The 20,634-nt window shown below is 38.1% G+C and overlaps 1 protein-coding gene across 5 annotated transcripts in view; it reads left to right on the plus strand.

Annotated features, from left to right (window-relative positions):
- LOC108924287 (low-density lipoprotein receptor-related protein 1B-like) overlaps positions 1-20,634 on the plus strand; it is a 368,874-nt gene that overhangs the window by 234,416 nt on the left and 113,824 nt on the right. For all 5 annotated transcript variants that reach the window (XM_018735562.2, XM_029247286.1, XM_029247287.1 and 2 more), the window contains 9 exons: positions 1,335-1,484; positions 10,146-10,286; positions 11,763-11,888; positions 12,163-12,294; positions 17,195-17,329; positions 17,454-17,583; positions 19,222-19,348; positions 19,513-19,664; positions 20,028-20,152. In XM_018735562.2, the coding sequence (XP_018591078.2) occupies positions 1,335-1,484; positions 10,146-10,286; positions 11,763-11,888; positions 12,163-12,294; positions 17,195-17,329; positions 17,454-17,583; positions 19,222-19,348; positions 19,513-19,664; positions 20,028-20,152 (1,218 nt within the window). The remainder of the gene's footprint in view (positions 1-1,334; positions 1,485-10,145; positions 10,287-11,762; positions 11,889-12,162; positions 12,295-17,194; positions 17,330-17,453; positions 17,584-19,221; positions 19,349-19,512; positions 19,665-20,027; positions 20,153-20,634) is intronic.

Below are 20,634 nucleotides of genomic sequence, written 5' to 3' on the forward strand. Positions count from 1 at the left end.
GTTTTCACATTCAGGTTGCACTGTCAACATGGTTATTTTGTTTCTATTTCTATTAGAAACTTCAGTGGATAGAAGGAAGATCAGTTTTTTGGTCAAATAATATTAAGTGTTATCTCTGTACAATTTCTTAAGGTCTTCCTAGTACAGAGTTTGAAAGTGCTTTTAATGGGAAAAAAAAATGCAATTTGGAAAAAGTTCCTAAAGTCATCAAAATGTGTAGTGATATCAGGCAAAAACAAGTAATTCAGGTTTAGTGCAAAACATTTTTTTTTTAAATCAAGTCCATTATTCAAAAAAACCTTTTACTTATTTCATAAAGCTATATAATTATCCATCATGATTTTGTACACTCAAGAATTTGATAGAGAATATAGCTCTTGTTTATGTAAAATTATAAGCACACACATTGCGTCATCCCTTAAACTGAGTGAAGGGATTTCAATTCCACAGTTATAAAATACACAGTACCATTCGAAATTTTGGAATCACACAAAAATATTTATTAATTTATTTATTTATTCGTTCATTCATTCATTTACATAGATCAAGGCACCTTTAAATTGATTTAAAAATATAGCCAAGGCATCATTACTAATGTTGCAAAAGGCCATTACTGCTTGAAATGACTGATTAGTAATTTATTATTCACATATGACAGCAAAGCCCTATTTTCAGCAGCCATTACTCCAGTGTCCGAATGGTAAACTGCAATGGTAATAATGGTCCTAGTGGTAGAGAAACCTTTGTAATTGTTAGCACAGCCTAACTCAGCAACACAGGGCACAAGGCTGGGGGGGACACCCAGAACAGGATGCCAGTCGGCTGCAAGGCACCCCAAGCAGGACTTGAACCCCAGAGTGTGTCATAGTGCCCACCATGTGTCAGAGTGCCAAGAAACTGAAGATTTCATGTAAAACAATTCACCACTGCCTTGAGAGAAGAAGGCAAACTGAATCTAGCCAGGATAGAAAAAGAAGTGGAATGCCCAGATGCACATCCGCACAAAAGGATAAGTACATCAGAGTCTGTAGTCTGAGAAACAGGCACCTTACAGGTTCCCAGTTGGCTGCTTCCTTAACAATACATGCCAAATACCAATGTCTATCATGGTAAGATCCAGTTTGCCCTCTGAATGTGTTGTGTTAGTTTTGTATGTGTATGTTGGGCTGCCAGAGCAAGAGAAACTCTTTAGTTTCTTTGTGAACATTGATAGACAAGTTTCAGATTGTTAAGTGACTTTTAGGCACTTTTATTAGGTTGCTTTTATGTGACCCTGAGCATCAGGATCTCATGGCATGACAAAAATCGAATTGACTACTTCCCTTTGCCTGCAGGCTTGTCAATAGACTATGCAGCAAGCAAGTTATACTGGATTAGCTCCGGCAACGGTACCATCAACAGGTGCAACCTGGATGGCAGTGGCTTGGAGGTGATAGAGTCTATGAAGAAGGAACTAGTAAAAGCCACAGCACTGGCTGTCATGGGTGAGCTGCCTGTTCACTGTGTGTTACTGCACGTTTCTGGATTGCACTCCAGCTATTGATTAAGAGCAAGACAAGGAGATTAATTTGTGCTAGTCAAGAAACCCACAAATAAATCCATTTACACACTGAAAATACAGGCATACTGACATTACACTTCGCTGCATGCAAAATAGTGGTGTCAGGATATATCACAGAACTCGGACAACCTGTTTAGCATCATGATTAATGTTACGCGATTATGAAAGGTTTTTTGTCTTCAAGGGTTGTTTTTTTGTTTAGTGCAATGAAATGTTTAGATGATTTATCAGAAATATTGAAGTAGGCATACCCACACTGGGGTTAGATGGAGTGCGTGAGCGTGTATACCTATATGTACACACAAATAGACAGATTATGTACCTAATCCAACAATATATTGCAGATATCGTTCCGTTTTCCAATGAGATCTTTCTGTTTGTAAAATATCTTAGTGCTTCTCATTCAAGCACATTCAGTATCTGCCCAAAGCACAATTTTTAAGTCTCACTGAAAAAGAAATACAGGCCTTTCAGAGCAAACATTTCTTTTATTGTACAAGAACCCAAAGGTTAGAAATCATAATGACTACAATACTGTGGAAAGTCTCCCTGCAGTTTGCATTTTAGTTGTACATTGTTTCTCTGTCATCCCATGTTAAGCACTCCTGAACAATATGTTGTGCTGAGCTAATCAATCAATCAATCAATCAATCAATCAATCAATCAATCAATCAATAAATAAATAAATAAATAAATGCACATTTTATGATAACAACATACAGAAGAATGTTAGGAAGAGAAGGAAAGAAATAGACACACATATTAGAGATCTGTTGTGAACCATACGGAGCAATGTATCTGAAACCATCGCAATTAAAAGACATCTACTTTGACACAGAGAATCTCGTTCAGCAATTACTTCTCACGGCCCATGTCAGTAGCCAAAGTTACAGTCTGGTGAACTTTATCTTGAAATAGGAGGTATTATAAGATGTTACTGTGATACTGGTAGATCTTCAGTCATGTGAATCTCTAAGATCTCAATATACAGTTGTACCCTGAGAAATACCCATCCAAATTCCATGAATTTGAATATAAAGGGAGTTTCCTTTAATAACCAAAGTTTGTTTTATAAGGAATTTGTTTGGATTTTGCATCCCTTCTGACAGCTGACAAGAACCGGATTAGAACCCCAATTAGGCCTTCTTCAGAGTTAAGGTTCAGGTTGCGCTCAGTTGTCAGTCTCCACTACGGATCATTGGCTTGTTTCATATGTTATAATCGCCATAACAATGACCCTCTTTTTTTGCTACTGAAATGGTGTCAACTTCTTGAGTGACTCTGAGTTCATCAGCATTGTTTTGATTAATTTATTTTGCATTTACTGTTCTGTTGTTTTTCTGCCCTAAAGGTTGAATTAATACATAAATACTGAGTATCACATATGTGATTTGTTTATGAAACCATTTAAACTAATGGTAATTAGTGTTTGAGTTATGACAATTCATCTTAGGGTTTCTCAGGAATGCATGTGGGACAACTGCATTGTTAACATATCAAGATGACTTACATTCATATTTCAATTGTCTGTAGTTTCAAGAATATGTGAAAATATCCAATTATAACAAACATGGATATATGTATATTATATATAATTTTCCCACTCGCCCCCCTTTTTTTGCGGGCGGTCTTACTCCTTCAAGCTCGAGTCCTCTACCAGAGGCCTGGGAGCTTGAGGGTTCTGCGCAGTGTCTTAGCTGTTCCTAGGACCACGCTCTTCTGGACAGGTTGTTCCCGGGATCTGCTGGAGCCACTCTCCCAGCTTAGGGGTCTATTAAATACATTTACCCTTGCATAATAGACACATTTGGTCTATTAAATACATTTCTGACTTTCGATATTTTCGACTTATGATGGGTTTCGCTGAACGCAACCCGATGGCAAATCAAAGACCACCTCAATATAATTTTTCACCAGTGTGATTTTGTGTACTCTGTCACTTGATTCCTTTTAAGTCGTTGCATTTAATTTTTAATTTTTTTTTTTTTTTTAATATGAGGAAGCAAATTTTTCCATGGTGGAAAAGTTAAAATCTGCCAGGGATCCTTTATTTAATATTTGTCACTTGTGTCTGAATACCAGAGTAGCTTTAAATTAACTCTTTCATTTGCTATCACAGCAGTTCATGAAGAACACACTATTGCTCTTTCGTATACCATTTAAAATTGTAATTGTCAAAAAAAAAAAAAAAAAAAAAAATTGTAGGAATGCGATCAGGATTAGTCTGTCCTGAGTTTTGTGCACCTACTCATGCTATCAGCATCGGTGTACAAAAAGGAAAGAAACAAATTAGGTTTATGTAAGAATTACACGTCTGCAACTATGTCTCTCTTTCTCCTAATGTAACGCACAAATTGTATTTTCTCTGAGATGTACATGGCTTTAGAGAAAAGTGTCTGCTAAATGAATAAATGTAAGAAAAAAATGTTACAGATTCAAAAATAATGCATATAAACATGTAATCATCAAAAACCTCCTGAACTCATTTGTACACTGTCTGCACAACTGCAGATACTTTAAATTGATGCCGCAGTCATATAAAAAAATACATTTAAAACTATTAACAGTTTTGTCATTTCCAACTCAGAGTTTCACCAGAAATTATAATGTGTATAATTTGAAATATGAAATTTACCCCAAAGCTCATACGTAGTATGCATTGTATTTTCTGAGCATAAGATTTCCACATAAACTTTTTCTCCTTGACAAAAAAAAAAGAAAAAAAAAAAAGATTTTTAAAAATGCCATTAATAATTCCTTACATTTTATTATTCTCAGGCTTCCTCAAGCTAGTTATGGCAGCTATGTAGTTATTTATTATTTATTGTTTAATTTGTGGCGATGTTGCAATTAACATATGGGTAACAAATTGTACTAGGTTGTGTAGTGATGACAGCCATGTCCTTCTGATAGTTCATTCAGATGGTTCCATCTGTCAGTTCCTGGTTCAAACCCCCCTCCTCCTGTAGTACCCTCAACCAAGGCACTTACCCCAAATAGATATAGTAAGATTATCCTGTTGTGCAAAAAGTAAAGTATTGTGAAGTTGATTTTATAAGATCATGTATCACTTAGGACAAAGGCTTCAGCTAAATATTTTTTTTTTAATTATAATAATAACAAGGTGAATGAGCACAGTAAACCTGGCTGTTTTGTGTTGGGAATAATTATGCAAAGTAAAATTTTCCTGAGAGCTGAACACTGCAGTATGAATATTACATGTCAAAGAGTAGTTGTACTGTGTATACTTTCATTTAAGGGTGAAATGATGGTGCGGAAAAACCACCAGGGACCTGAGAGGAACATGACACCGTGATGTGTCCTAGTTTAAGGTGGATTTCAGATGAGATCTCTGCTGTGATCAGATCTGCCCACTTGCTTGCGAGTGTATCTTTCATGCAGTATCTTCTTAGTGCCACACGCTGAGGTTGACGTCCAGGGAAAAAAAATAACAAAGCCACAGCACTACTTCTGTTTATCGCACCAGCAGAGGGACTTGCGGTGGATTGGCTGTCTGAAATGTCCAGATAGCAGCACGAATTGCCCAAATCACCTGCAAGCCATGCAGCCCGACTGCGGGAGTACTGCAATAGGGGACAAAATAGTCGTTTGTATGCAGCTCAAACAGGAGGCAGTTTTATGCACTATGCTTCTACCTGTTCCATGCGTGGAAAACAAGTGATGTGCCATATTCTAACTGAATTAGACATTTAATATTGAAACAGCATATGAACTTTCAAACAATAGATTTGGTCATTATCTGCTATTTAGGTAATTGCTGCTGTCTTTCTTTTTAAGGTATGTCTTGGTAGGCAGTGTGCCCGGAGTTAAGTAGATAGTTGTCATCTTCAAACACCACCTCGACTATTAGGGAGAAAGTATGAGCCATCAAGAAGAACCTGTGAAAGCCTGGCTGGAATTTGTGATGCACCACATAAAGGGTTAGAGTAATTCCATGTGAAATTAGAATTGACTGCGTCCCTGCACAGTACTCGTGACCAATGCTAATTGACCTCTCATACTGATAGCTACCAGTTGCCTGGTACTCTGGAGCATGTTTTGAATGGCAGGATGCAGAGCAAACATGCAGACAAAAAGGAAGCAGAAAAAAAAATTCATTGTATAATTGAAGAGTTTGTTGTTGGTGGGGGGAAAAAATGAAGCGTGGGAGATTACATTAACATTTCAACAAGATGTTATTTTTCTGTCTGAAAAGATTTTGCAAATAAATATATACATTCATAAGATGATGCAATTAACTATTGTTAGAATACATATATAATGGAAAAATGTTGCTTTTGTCATAATATGGAGTGCTGTAGAACTGTTTGCTTTTCAAGAATTTGGCTGTTTGAAATATATGGCTTTGAATTACAGCTGACATCAATGCATGTTTGAGTGCATATTCTCAGCAACAATTGCCCATTGTCAAAGACAAAAGACTGTCTTGTCTGTAATTGTTTTGTACAAGTTTCACATATAAATATTTGAAGACAGAAGTACTAGACAAACAAAATTGTTCTAAACTACCAGTATGTTATTGTAAGTTTCAAATTCTTAAAATGCATTTATTTATAGTGCCATAAACCGCATAATGGACAGCTCTCCAAAAGACTTTGTTGCCTGGCATCACACATGTACATGGCCTACTATGGATTGCTGGACAAATGGGATTATTATTTCTATCACCAGAAAGAACTGCCGTTTCTGACAACTAGAACATATGTGCATTTTATTAAAATTTCAAAAGAAATGGCAAATTCAAAGAAAAAAATTCATTTGGTGTTGCATTTAACAGACCAATTATCCCTGTGCAGCAATACCTGCAGTGAGGGACAATAACCATGATTTTGAATCTAGCCTTGGGAGGCATTGTAACATCAATTTTTTGTCTAAAAAAGCATTTTTAAGTGCATTTCACTTCTCCTCAAACATGCTGCTGGTAAAACCAACTGACATCTCTAAATAATTGAATAAGTGGTATTTTACAGGCAATTTATTTACAGAACATACAATATAAATCATGTTTTGTGCACATTCCTTCTACATTTTTAAAAAAATCCTTAATTAGCATCACACAAAACAAGCAATGAATCATGGAATGCTGTCATCCCATAAAATACCAGGTACCATTTCACTGTAACATTAAAATCCATCTCTACTGCTGGAGAAAGAATGTTTACCACATATAATTTTAACTGGGGAAAAAATGTTTTGCAGGAAATGTTATTAATGGGAGTGTTAAAGCAATTTCCTCTTCCCAACTCTATTGGAGTTAATTAATTAGCTGTTTGTGTGGCTGTGATTAGGTCTTGCAGATGCTATCATTCTGAAAAGTTATGCACAAATTTAGTAAGATTTATATCGTCATATTCAAGATAAAGGAAACACTGATGAAGTGATTTAGCCAGTTTTTTATTAGAAGATGTGTTATCTCTGGTCATGCTCAGACATTAGCTACATTGGGAATGCAATGTTATCCGGCTCTGATCAAATATGAACTATTTTCCCTCACTTACAGTAATAATATAATGGGCTGAATGGTAAGTATACTACTTGTTATGGCTGATCTCGCTCTAAAGAATGGTAGCTTATTTTTTTCTGTTAAAAAGTTGTTGTTTGGGCAAGCGGTTTTTGCGATTTTATCATTCATAGAACTATACTTGCTATATGTACTTTGCTGTACCTCAGATATAATTATAGTTTGACCAGTGCATTGATTGTGTTTTGAAACCATACCTTAGTAGCATATTTAAGGTATTATAGTGATTGTATTTGTTTTCTTTTCTTTTTTTTTCTTAGTCTATTTCACGTGTTCAGGCATTCAGAGCTAGAGTTCAGAACAGTTTCATGATGCTTGCGAGTGTAGCTATTTTAATGACAACAGCATCCTTGAGATTCAGCATTGTGCCCTCTTTATTGGGTTGTAACAAAAAGCAATTGGGTTTGATTTGTTACTGCAGGGAGGGAAGACAAGTGGAGCTGTTTGTTATTAGCCTTGATGCTGTGCTTCTTCCATATCACAGAATCTTTTCCAGCTGTTTTTTTTTTTTTTTTAAACCAAAACAATACATGTTTCAAAGCCATGTGTTTATGAGTATCTGTTCATGTGTGTCATGGACAGACTATATATTTAGTACAAAGTATGAAGAGTATATCTGAAGTAATAATTAAAGAATAGGTTAACTATAATTTTTATGAATCTAAAGTATATGCAAGGGTAAAATATGAATAGAATTGTTCGTTCGTTCGTTCATTCATTCATTCATTCATTCATTCATTTTTCAAAGTTGTACATTATAGGTGTTTAAATGTTAATGCTATTGAAAATGTTGAAAAGCTGTGACTGGGTCAAGGTGAAAGTTCTTCTATGTATGGAGCAAGTCACTCTGCCCTAATCAATGTTCACAACTCAGGTGAAAATGGGATTGGACAAGTGTTGACCAAGCAATCAGTGACCCCCATACATTTCACAGGCAACAAACAAATTAAACAGCAGGTTCAGCTTCACTGTTGTTCTACACCAAGCAAAATTTTCATTCTGTAGGTGAATTAACTTGAAACCTAGATGGTTTGAGGGAGGTGGGAGCGATGTGTTGGGTCCACACTTTGAAACACGTATTTATCGATCCATAGATGCATCCATCCTCCCATCCAGCCATATCATCAACCTTTTCACCTCGGCATACATTTATCTTACATATTTTCTATAAATTCACACACTGTTTTACCCATGAAACAGTGGTCCCTGTTTTAAAACAACTGATTTATTGCAAGATTTGCAGATTAATTTAGCGTTTAATTGTTTTTAAGTTTCAAGTAAATATTGAACTAATCAGATACAGGACCAATAGTTACTACTTATTATTTTCCCACTACTTTTTTCTTTTTTCAAAGCTTCCACGGCCCTTTTTATGACCATGCCATAAGTTAATTATACAACTTGTTCCATAATATTGATTTTTCATATCCATCTTTAAAGTTTTTTTTTTTATGTATTCGCTACACTCCATCACAAAGTTAATAGTTTTGTTTCTTTTGGGGTTTTGTTCTTATTCAGTTTGTTCTGCTTTCATTATCATTAGAATTCAATACTTCTTTTTTTCAACTATTAATAGCATTTCATCATCTATGTCCCTACCAGGGACAGCTAGAGTCTTCCTGCTCCGTGGTGCCCTGTGTCACAGCAGTTTTGTTTCGACCTTCTGCAGAATTTTCAAACATGCAAAGGTCCACAATGGAAGCTACCGAAATACCACTGCCTTGTTTGCCTTGGGGGTTCCTTACCGCTGAGATGGCAGTGTCCCCCAGTCTCTGAGCTCAGCCCCTCGGGCCTTCTCGTAGAACGTGTCACAGAAAATGGCCGCTCCTCATCCTCCGCCCGTGGGGCTCAGACCCTGGAGACTTGGTTGGCATCTCCTGGTGCCTCCAGGTCCAAGGGTGATAAATCTCATAGCCCTAGATACACATGTTCTGGTGTTTGATACAGGTTTCTAGCTGTACTGTAATTGATCTGGCTATTAATCACATGATTAATACAGACTGTAGCTTTAGGGGGATCAATAATAGGATTGATGTTGCTCATGCAATATTGATGGTAATAACCTGCTTATTTTTTATTTATTTATTTTTTTAAACCAATGGCTGCCTTTTACCAGTATTATACTATAGCAGATTGGGTCTCATCATGCCCATTCTCCACTCAAACTAAGAAAGATTAGAAATGGTTTGTTAACAAGAAAGGAGTAGCAAGTGTGGCCAGCTGGACAGAAATCAAGAGACTTTAAAAGACCAAAACTGTGGGAGAGGCTTTGTCATGGCGAATATATCAGAGAAGTTTCAATCTAAAACTCTTGAAAGATAGTGTGGCAACATGAGTTTGAGAGTTGTTTATTTAGAGGTGTAATCCCAATTTATTCTTATATTTATTGTATTGTTTTATTATATTCTTTATTTCTCACGGTCTGACATTCCTTTTTTTTTTTTTTTTGGAGGACAACTGAAAAGCCAATCTAGTTGATTAGCTGCTTTACTGAGACCAGTGTTTCATTTTTCTCTCATGAGAAAGAGTAATGAAAATACACACACATTCACGTGTCAGTTCAGCAAGAGAACAGTGGGTAGCACTGTAGCTAGAGCTGGAGACTTGCACTAGAAGGACAGTAATTTAAATCCTCAATTCTGCACCAATCAAGGTACTACTCTTTAACTGACACTGAGAAAATTGCCCAGCTGTTAAAATAAGTAAATTATTGAAGTAACTTAATAGTGGAGAAACGCATCAGTTAAATGAATATGTACTGTATATAATTATTAACAAAGCATATATTTGGGAGTGAAACAATGTGAGCTGGATATCATTTGCTCTTTGCTCTGGTTATTATGCCAGTAATTATTAAGATTAATTGAGAAGTTGGTTTCATATTATCCATCATTGAGAATGTGGCATTTTTAAATACATTACACCATATAATATTCAGTGTGGATTGTTAGTTATTAATACTTTCTGACTAAATATTTCCTTGTTTTGAGTTTGCTTAGCTAATATCAGGAATAACAGTAAATGTTTTGTTTAATGTTATAGGTGGCAAGTTGTGGTGGGCAGATGACAATTCTGCCCAGCTGGGCACTGTCACCAAGCGGGACGGCCGTAATCCTGTGGTAATGCGGAACAAGACCACTGGGGTGGTCCACATGAAGGTTTACGACAAGGAAGGCCAAAAAGGTATGCCTGCAGAAAGGTGCTGTGTGATTCAGTAAGCAGTTCTCATTTCCCTTCTTTCTTCCTCTATCATGTTTGCTTTTTGGTTTTACCTCTAAATTGTGTTGTGGCAGTGGTAACAAAGTAATATGTATATTCCTTTTTTTTACTATTCAGTTTTTCTACAGTTTACAGTAGAAAAAAAAAATTAAAAATAACCCTTAAACCTGAGTAACTGTCTACATTAACTTTAAGCACACATAATGAGACTGCAGAACATACCCATGTAAACTTTAGCGTATTTGTCCTCCTTGAATGCCTGTCGAAAATCGAAAATGCAGCCATGTATTTTAATCCATAACGGAATAGTTTAAGGTTTAAATAAAGAAGAGATTCTACCTCCCACTGAGTGAATTATTGGCAGAATTATCCATATTAATGACAGGTCCATTAAGAGTATTGCTGCAGATCTCTTAAGCGTTCCATTAGAATAAAAAATGGCAATTAAGGAGTCCTTAAGGTAAATCTTTTTACTAGCCCTTCAAACTTCCTCAGACCAATTAGCTACTTCATTTATCTCTCTGACACGGACCACATGGGAGTGCAGACACATCTCATTATTTTACTTCAAATGAGCCAACTGGAGGTGTTGTCCAGGAGGTGTACAAGAAACAAAGCAGAAGAGATGCTGTACTTTTTCCCCCGCCCTCAGTCAAGCCCTTTCTTAGGTGGGCTTGTGCATCAAAGAGAACAATCAGCTTAATTAAAACATGTTGTAGTGAGGGATCTTGCGGACCTGTTGCTAGGCAGCTGCTGTAGCATTATATATGGAAATGCAGTAAGAAAGTGCAGAACGCATCCCAACAGCAACGCAACCCATGACTGCCATGTTCATGCACAGTGTGTGTAAACATAAAATGCAAACAGGAAATGCAGTGTTGCACTGCATGTCAATGTTCTGTGCACGATTATGAAGGGATTTTTTTTTTTTTTTTGAAATCTGGTTATGTGATTAATTAGGTCCTTGCACCCTCACGACTGAGTATGAAAGAAATGCTTATTATATATTCCATGATTTTAATGAGCTGGAATTAGGTTTTTTATTCATCCTCGTTCAGTTTGTTGTTAATTAGAAGCTTTCCAAAGGGCTTGTGTTTAGTCATATCTTTTTCCCTATGTTGTATTGTGCTGAATCTGAATTGTACATAATTAAAAGGAAATGAAAAGGAAATCAAATCTTATGCCGCAAGTTGTGGATACACACGGTAACATGGATTCGATGGCGTTCACAAAAGTAACTGAAAAGTTATATATGTAATCATACAGTCATTCTGTTTTTCTAGATTATGCCTTGGATCTTTGCTTGCTTTAAATTATAACATTCACTTAAGAAAACTTAACAAAGGAGGACTGTGAATTTACTCTACATACTGAGCACTGAGCTATGCTGGTGAAGGACAGGGGAAGTGGTGCCTTAATGGGAAGCCATGTGTTGGGCAGGGAGGAACCCCTGTCAGCTGAACAACGGCGGCTGTTCCCAGCTCTGCTTCCCCACCTCAGAGACGACCAGAAGCTGCTCCTGTACAGTGGGCTACCACCTACGTGCTGACCGCAGGTCTTGTGAAGGTAAGTGAAGCCTAGGAGGAGTGTTATCAGTGGGAAAAGTGGTGTATGATGCACCTCTTGCAGAGAAGGGACAGAGATTCTCAGCATTATCATCTTTTGTGGCTCAGTCAATGTGTAAAAAAAAAAAAAAAAAATCATATATGCCCAAGGGTCTGATCCTTGTTGGATTTAGCTGTTAATCACAAATAACTTTGAAGAGTTGACACTGTGATTTTATTCTTTTTTTTTTTTTTTTTGTTCTTGTTTTTTGGCTTTCCATCTGTGTGGGGTACAGGAATTGGGTCCTTCCTGATGTATTCCATTCACGAGGGCATTCGCGGAATCTCTCTAGACCCCAATGACAACATGGAAGCCCTGATGCCCATAACGGGTGCACTCTTTGCCGTCGGTGTGGATTTTCATGCAGGTAACAATGAGACTGCTGAATTCATATCATTTTATTTTAGTCCTAAAGTCTAACAGAAGTGCTTACACTGAACCAGATAAAATTGGAAAAATTCTACCAAAAAACTTTCCACATAACCAACCATCTGATTAAATTTATTCCTATATTGAGAAGCTAAATAACGTTTAGTAACAGGATTTAGTAACTGTCACAGAATGCCATTGAAATACTGTACAAGTTATTTTACTTTCTTCTCATATACAGATAGTAATCATAATTATAAAACATATTGTAATGTCCTTTGATATTGGGGAGTGCCATGTTTGGGTGGGAAAATGGGTTTACTGTAAGTAGTTCAGACTTGTGGGTAAAAATGTGAAATGGTTATCAACCGCTGCGGGGGCTCATGGGAAGTATAATGGGGTGAGCGTCTGTTGGCAAGTGTGAAGAGAAGGAAAGCCTGAGAGGCACTATGCAAGACTGGGAAGGCTGGCTTGAGATGCAGGTCCTGGAGAAAAAAGGATCTTCAGACAAAGGGCATTCACGGGTCTTCCTTGTATTTGCGCCTACAACTCTTACTGTGTGCCAGTGTTCCAATAGATGTCATAATGAACGGTGTTTGTGCAGCCCTCCTCGCCCCATCCAAACACAGAGCACGCTACAATATGTAGATATTTCCTCTATATAGTTTTAAATAATGTAGTTATTTTCCATCTGTTAAAATGGCAAATAGACATTCATTCATTCATTCATTCATTCATTCATTCAAACAGGACATGTAGGGTTTTGTGCATTTAATAATACTGAAAATTCTATCATCAGTGCTTGCATTGAAGTAATAACACTAGATTCAAGTTTCCTGTTTCTCATATTTGGGTGTAATAAACAGATGACACATACAGCATATCAATACAGCATGAGTATAATGTATGGATGGTGAAGCGTGCAGCCTGTGTTACACAGTCAAAGCCCCTGTGGTACTGCATGCTTTTGCAGGATTCATACATATACAAAAGCAACGCAGACATTTCATTACTGTGATACTCTGCCCCGGCGCAGGTGGATTTATCATTGAGGCAAAAGCTATGAATAAAGCCAGCTCTGTGATGCCTACCAGTACAAGATAGAATCAACTGTACACAGACATCAGAAGGCCTCTACACATGTTTACACATAATATTCCCTTCTGTGTACAACAAAATTTCAGAAAGGCTTGCTAACCAAAAGAAACAAACTTCTTGTAACCTCTATAAAATATTTCACAGTAAATTACCAACAGATCTCAATATCAATTTTATATTAAGTATATGTTTGTCAAGCGCATGCATTAGGACATAATAAAACTTGCCAACTGCCATAAATAATTCCCTTCTTCTAACTTTCATTAGAAATGCTACTTTAGCCACCTTCACCCCACATATTTGAATGCAATACGTACTGATCACATACTTGTATGAGCAATGCAGTGTGTTTCCTTGTGGCCAGGACATTGTTTGGAGTAACAGTAAAGCCTGTTATACCCTGAAAGTGCTTTCTGGGACTTATGAATATGCTTGAGCTACTGAAGTGTGGATTTTCACACCACAGGGAGCCTCGCCCCTTCAAAGTGACACTTGTAAAATCCACAAGGATTCACAGGGAGCTTTAACCGACATTAAGTCGTTGTCACAAACACAGATGGGTTTCATCCGTCAGCAAATGCTTACCTACTCCATCCCTTCAGAGGGAAGTGAAAACCAAGGCACACTCTTTTTTTGTCTCGAATTCTGAGAATCCTGATGACGCTGAATCACACTCCAGTATGTGACACTGGATAACTTCAGACCTGGGCTGCTGGGAAAAAAAAAATGCTCCTAAGGGACCTAACTCAGAAAGCATCAGTAATATACTTACAAATATTAATAAACATATAGTGATTTGGGTTTACATGTAGTCTTCCCTTTATCCACCTTACAAAGGCATTTTGTTCCTGAAAAACCCTTTATATGTTCCATAAATCGATGACATACATACCATTCATTTCAGTTAAAAAAAAAGAAAAAAAAAAAAGGTGTGTTCCTCAGCCTCAAAGTGATACCCATATATGCTAAAATGTTGCTCATTCTTCTAAAAATGGACAGTTACTTCAATGGTTAGTTAGTTATCGTTGTACAACTTGAGACAGTTTCCCTTTAGTAATTACTCTAATTCTGTATGGCTGTCTACTTGTGTTTGTTTGTCTCTTTCATAGTTATTATACATTGTACACTTTAACACTCTCAAACAGATATAGAGATGATACTCAATATTTACGTGCTAATTCAAACTTTACACACACAAACAGAATGTGTGCAACCACTTGTCCCAAGTGGGGTTGCGACAAGCCGGAGCCTAACCCAGCAACACACGGCAGAGGGCCAGAGGGGAAACACCCTGGACGAGATCCAGTCCGTCACAAGGCACCCCAAGCAGGACTCGAGCCTCAGACTCACCACCGACCAGGCTCCAGCCACAAAGCCATCTATTCAAACTTTAGGTAAAAGCAAATACAAAGGAAATCAGTTAAGATGATACAAACTGCAAAATAAGACAGTGCATCACTGCACAAGCTGACATCACTTGAGTGGCAAAAATAATAAAATAATATAAATGATATAATACTGTATAATGATATACAGTAATACAATAACATAATGATATAATACTTTATGGCTGTCCACCTGGGCTCGTTCAGCTCTTTTTTTTAGCTATTACATACCTTTAACAGGGCACGGTGGTGCAGGGGGTTGGACTGGGTCCTGCTTTCCAGTGGGTCTGCGGTTTGAGTCCCACTTGGGGTGCCTTGTGACGGACTGGCATCCCGTCCTGGGTGTGTTCCCTCCCCCTAAGGCCTTACGCCCTGTGTTGCTGGGTAGGCTGTGGTTCCCCGTATGGGACAAGCGGTTCAGAAAATGTGTGTGTGTGTGTACCCTTAACAAGCAATAACAAACAAAAAAAATACATGTATATTGTGACAGTGATGAGCTGGTAAACTGTAACCTAGATTTGTTGTGATGCTGGGTGCTATGACAGTTGAGGTTCCTGTACATACTTCACACCCAAACTTCAGCAGCAACATAGGGTGACACAACAGCATAACGTTCAGTGTATGTTTTAAGTCAACATTTAATACCCTAAAAAAAGAAAAAAAAAAGAAAAAAAAAAAAACAAAAGGTAAATTTATGAAGACAGTGCAAATGAATTCTGTCACCAAACAAGGTGAAATGGTTTGGATTGTCCAAATAACACCATGATTACTGAGATTATAACATGTGATGCTAGAAAACAAGGGCTAATAGAGGTTGACAACTTTAAGTAGCATGAGCCAAACTATAACTGCAACAAAGCCTGAATGGTGGCTTTGAATTCATGCCACTCAGCTGCCAGGAGGCAAGCAAAATCCAAAGTCACTCTTAGGATATGCAAGACATGCCTTGTTAGCCAAAGTAGACTTATGAAATCAAACTCCTTATAAAGTAATATTGTCGTAGACCAACTGAACAGTCCCAGTTGAACAATTTTGTAGAAATGTAAATATCGGTGCAATTTTTTTTTCTACTTTTTGTTGTTTCGGCAGTTGTTTCAGAAAATTAAGATGAAAGTGTGATGGATTATAAACTAAAAAAAGTAGTATTGTATGAAAAAAAACTAAATACACAGTAAGAAAGACCTAAATTGAGCAGAGTAATGAGCTGAACGATGTGCCACGGGATCTTGAAATTACTACAAGGCGTAATCTGGTACCTGCTAAGAAACTCCTCAACAAGGCAGTCATAGGGACATCCTCTGTGGAACAGGAAAATGTCTTGTTTCCTTCTTCCTTGTTACAATCATCAAACTTGACGCAAGTGGCCATACTGCCAACCATGCTGCCCAATTGCTCAACAGAGGCTAATGGCCTTTACATATTAAAGGGTAGAGCTTTGGATCATACAGTTGAAAGGTTTTCCATCTGGACCTAGTTGTATATAAGGAGAGATTAACAGAGTGTAAATTTGCTGTTACTCTGCAAAACATGAGCCTGTGAAACAACCGCCGAGCCGTGATAGGGCCTCATTCTGACAGATAATGCAGGTATGAGACCCTAAAATTCCCAGTGAATCGAGACTCCTAGCTCTTTGCAAAGAATTACCAATTCACAGTGTGGTTGATGTGTCATGCTCCCGCTTGCCAGTCCAATTTTATACAGTACAGCTGTTCATCTTGGATCACGTTGGGTTGGACAGACTCTCAGGTCACTATGACATGTGACTTACTTTGGTGTGGAACAGTTAGAAAGGGAAGCAGTTTATCTTCATCTAAAATGTCTAATTCACGCCATCTTCATAGGTAGCAATGGTGTGTGTTTGTCAGCTTCATGTCCGCCACAGCCCTTGAAAAAAAAGCCAGATGACAACTTCTAGTTTCTTCCCTTTTTTCTGTCTAGTGTTTTTCCAGGTAAATTTTAAGAAACATTTTGTTAATCTGACAGTTCTTAGACATTAACAGCTTTATTTAAAAGGAGGAGGAGAATCACACTTTCATCCTTCCTTTCATAAATCTACAGATGTGTCGACTAGATTATATGGAACTGCCAAACTTTTATTCCACCTTGTTAGATGAAATTGACTTGACTTTCAAATGTCTGTGGTAAATGTAACCACAAAATGTTACATGGCATTGAACATATTTGTATGTCTTAATCAGTGTCATACTTTTTGTTACCTACATGATGAATGGGATCATAAAAGTCATATAGATCTCATTATTTGTCATTCTTTTTTACAAGAACCTGTTAACACTGTCAGCAGATATAAAATGCAGGAATGCTTCCTAATTAAATATTTACTACCACTTTTATGGATAGTAAGGAATTTATTTCTGGGGATAAAATGTAGGCTGTCCTTCTGAATGGTATTTTCAGGGAATGACACCATCTACTGGACGGACATGGGTTTAAACCGGATCTCAAGAGTGAAAAGAGATCAGACGTGGAAAGAGGACATCATCACCAGTGGTATTGGCAGGGTGGAGGGCATAGCTGTGGACTGGATTGCTGGTGAGTGACCTTCAACACAATTCTACTCTCTAGAGTATGGTAGTCTGATAATATTGTGCCTTTACTGCACCTTTTTTTCCCACCCAACTTGGATTCCACAAGTGTACTTGTCTTGTTTCCAAAGGTAACATTTATTGGACAGACCACGGATTCAACCTGATAGAGATTGCACAGCTCAATGGGATGTACCGGTCAGTGGTCATGTCCCAGGGACTTGATCAGCCCAGAGCTATCGCTGTGCATCCTGTGAAAGGGTATGTATGTTTTTGATTATGGCATGGGTCAAGATATTTTACTATGGTCGTTGAAAATGGCAGTATATTTTGGAGTTTGGTTTATATTTAGCTATTAACTGTTTTATTGGTGTCATTATTTAAATGTAAGCCTTTTCACCTGTTGTTTAAGGTACAAGTCAGACACAGTCTAGTACCATGTTTGCCCATCTCTACTTTTGGCAGTCGTTCTCTAAAGACTCAGTTTTACACTTTTCAGCTGCCATATATAATTTCCCTCTTCTAAAATTCACCCACTGTTTTAAGAGGATAAAAAAAAAGAACAATTTTTTTTTTCGTACCTGGGAATTTTTTTCCCAGATTCTCCCTTCAAAAAAGAGTTTTGTTTATTTTTGTCACCTTGTTCAACTTCCTGTCATATCCTTTTTAACTAGCCTTTTATTTCTTGACAACAACACTAAGGTTTTACCCACAGCTTCCAGTAGACTGCAGGAGGTGGCTGGTTGCAAGATGAATGGATTGTCTCCTAAAATGACACCGATGTCAGCAGCCAAATGTCTCAGTGTAGAGGATCGCACAGGTGCATGGTATGGCAGCTGTTGTCAAAGTGCGAGATGTTCTAACCACATAGCACCTCTCTGCAGATTCTTTAGAGCTGGTTATGCTGCAGGAATCCAGATCACACCTGAAACGAGCCCCCTCCTTCACGCTACTCTAGTGGGGTATTTTTAATAGTGCTATCCTGGGGAGATGAGGGGCAGCGAGACCAAGATTTGTAGCGAGATAACAGTGCATATTTTCCAGTTGTAGGGAGTGACCGCATGTGTTAATGCAGTGTGAATTACATAGCAAGAATTCTGCTTCTTGCCATGTTCTGCTCTGTCGCATTTACATGGCCATTTGTCTGCTCTGAGTATACACGCATGTCCCACTCCCTTTGTAGCCCCAAGCAACATGCATGCAATCACACAGATGGCAGAGTGTTCGACAACACCCCTCCTTTCCTCAGCACTTTCAAACCCACCTCTAACAAATGCATGTGGTCTTTTCGATATTTCAAAAAAGAAAGATAAATGGAGAAATGATCATTAATTCTTTGTGAGCATGAAAAGCTCAGAGCTCTGCATCTTTGCAGAGTTCCACCAATAAGTGCTTTGCTTTCTTTACAGTCTTCATCCTCAGGCTCATTATAATTTTCCATTATGGACACAATCAATATGACTGTCTAACTACCTGCCAGCAAAATGGAGGGAGATACAAGGGTGTCTTTTTTCGCTGTGCAATTAGGAAGTGCTACCATTAGTTACCATGAGGCAACTGGGAATGACAAGGCTTGTGCACAGCCTGCAATATTTTCTGTAATTCTTTGCATTTTGGCATGTGTGTATTACTAGTTGCTAGAAGGACAGTATTACCATAAGTGTTTGAAATAAATAAAGCCTTCTTAATTTCAGTGGCCTGTTTATCATATTTACCATATTGGAGGAAAAGAGAAGCTACATTACACGTAGCAGTATCCAAGGGCACTGTGAGTCCTGCTGGCACATGGAGGAGATGAGATGGTTGACCTGTTTAGACCTTCCAGTGGAGCCCGGAGTGTGTGTTGGCAAGCTGCAGCAGGTTTGACTGGGCCTATATGCCATGTCTTCCCTCCTACAGGTACATGTTCTGGACAGAATGGGGCCAGACGCCAGGTATCGGGAGAGCACGCCTGGACGGCTCCGATAAGGTGGCCCTGGTCAACTCAGGTGTGGCCTGGCCCAATGGGATCACCATTGACTTTGAGGTGACAACTGCAACACCGCTGCTGGGTGCCATCTGATCCCTGAATACCTCTCTGCACAACTTACTGCGCATCTCCTTCTTCAAAGTTACCCCACACTCCTGCCTCAGACAGTTTTTGTTAATAAAAATGCTGTGATAAGAGTTTATTTTCCAATTGCATTTCAGGAAAATAAATTGTATTGGTGTGATGCCCGTACTGACAAGATAGAGAGGATCAGCCTTGAGACTGGAGAAAGCCGGGAGATTGTGCTGTCAGGGAGCAATGTGGATTTGTTTTCTGTGGCTGTCTACGGGGCTTACATATACTGGTCTGACAGGTAATTCATTATTATTATTATTATTATTATTATTATTATTATTATTATTATTGATATTTACTTTTTAAAAATCCTGTAAATGCTACAGTTGCTCAAAAATATCCTAAAAAGTTGGTGACTCTACCCTTGTTGGATTACAAGCTCCTTGCAAGGTCACCGAGAATCCCAGCAAAGCACACTTTTATTTATTCATTTAAACCTTGTATACCTCAGTGTCACGGCAAGGGTAGGATCCCTCACCTTCTGTTGAGCCAGCTGTCTACAGTATTTTAATGACTTCTTGGGATTTAATTAGTCGAGGGCCATTGATTACATAGTGGCCAACTTCCTGTTCCTCCCACACATTCCGTACACTCCTGGCAGGGCACACGCCAACGGCTCCATCCGGAGGGGCTTCAAGAGCGACGCCACAGAGGCCCAAACCCTGAGGAGCGGCTTGGGGGTCAACCTGAAGGACGTGAAAGTCTTTAACCGAGGCCGGGAGAAAGGTTGAGGTTTCACTTTGTGCCATTATTAATTCCTTGCACCACTGTCAGGTCAATTAGGCCATCCAGCATTAAATTAGACTCATGCCATATAATAAGGGTGCAGAGTTCACCGATACAAAGACCACTTTGTTATCGAAACCCCCCCATTTCTGACACTTGTATATTTTCACATATTTTTTCTTCACTCATCGTAATTCTAATATTTTAGTTCAGACCTTATTTAAATTTTTCTGGGACTTCTGGGACGCCATAGACCCGGAGGATCGCCCACAACGATGGATACTGTCGAACGCCTTTTTGAAGTGTACTTCTGATATTTTGGTTCAGACCTTATTTAAATTTTTCCTTGACAGATTGTTACATTAGATATATCGAAATGCATTCCTGAAAGAATGCTTACTTAAAACTGACTGAATTTATATTTTCATAAGAACACCAAAGATAGCAGTGATGAAATGGCACAAGAATAGATAATGGATTAT

This window comes from Scleropages formosus, chromosome 21 (assembly GCF_900964775.1).
Source record: "Scleropages formosus chromosome 21, fSclFor1.1, whole genome shotgun sequence".
Classification (NCBI taxonomy): domain Eukaryota; kingdom Metazoa; phylum Chordata; class Actinopteri; order Osteoglossiformes; family Osteoglossidae; genus Scleropages; species Scleropages formosus.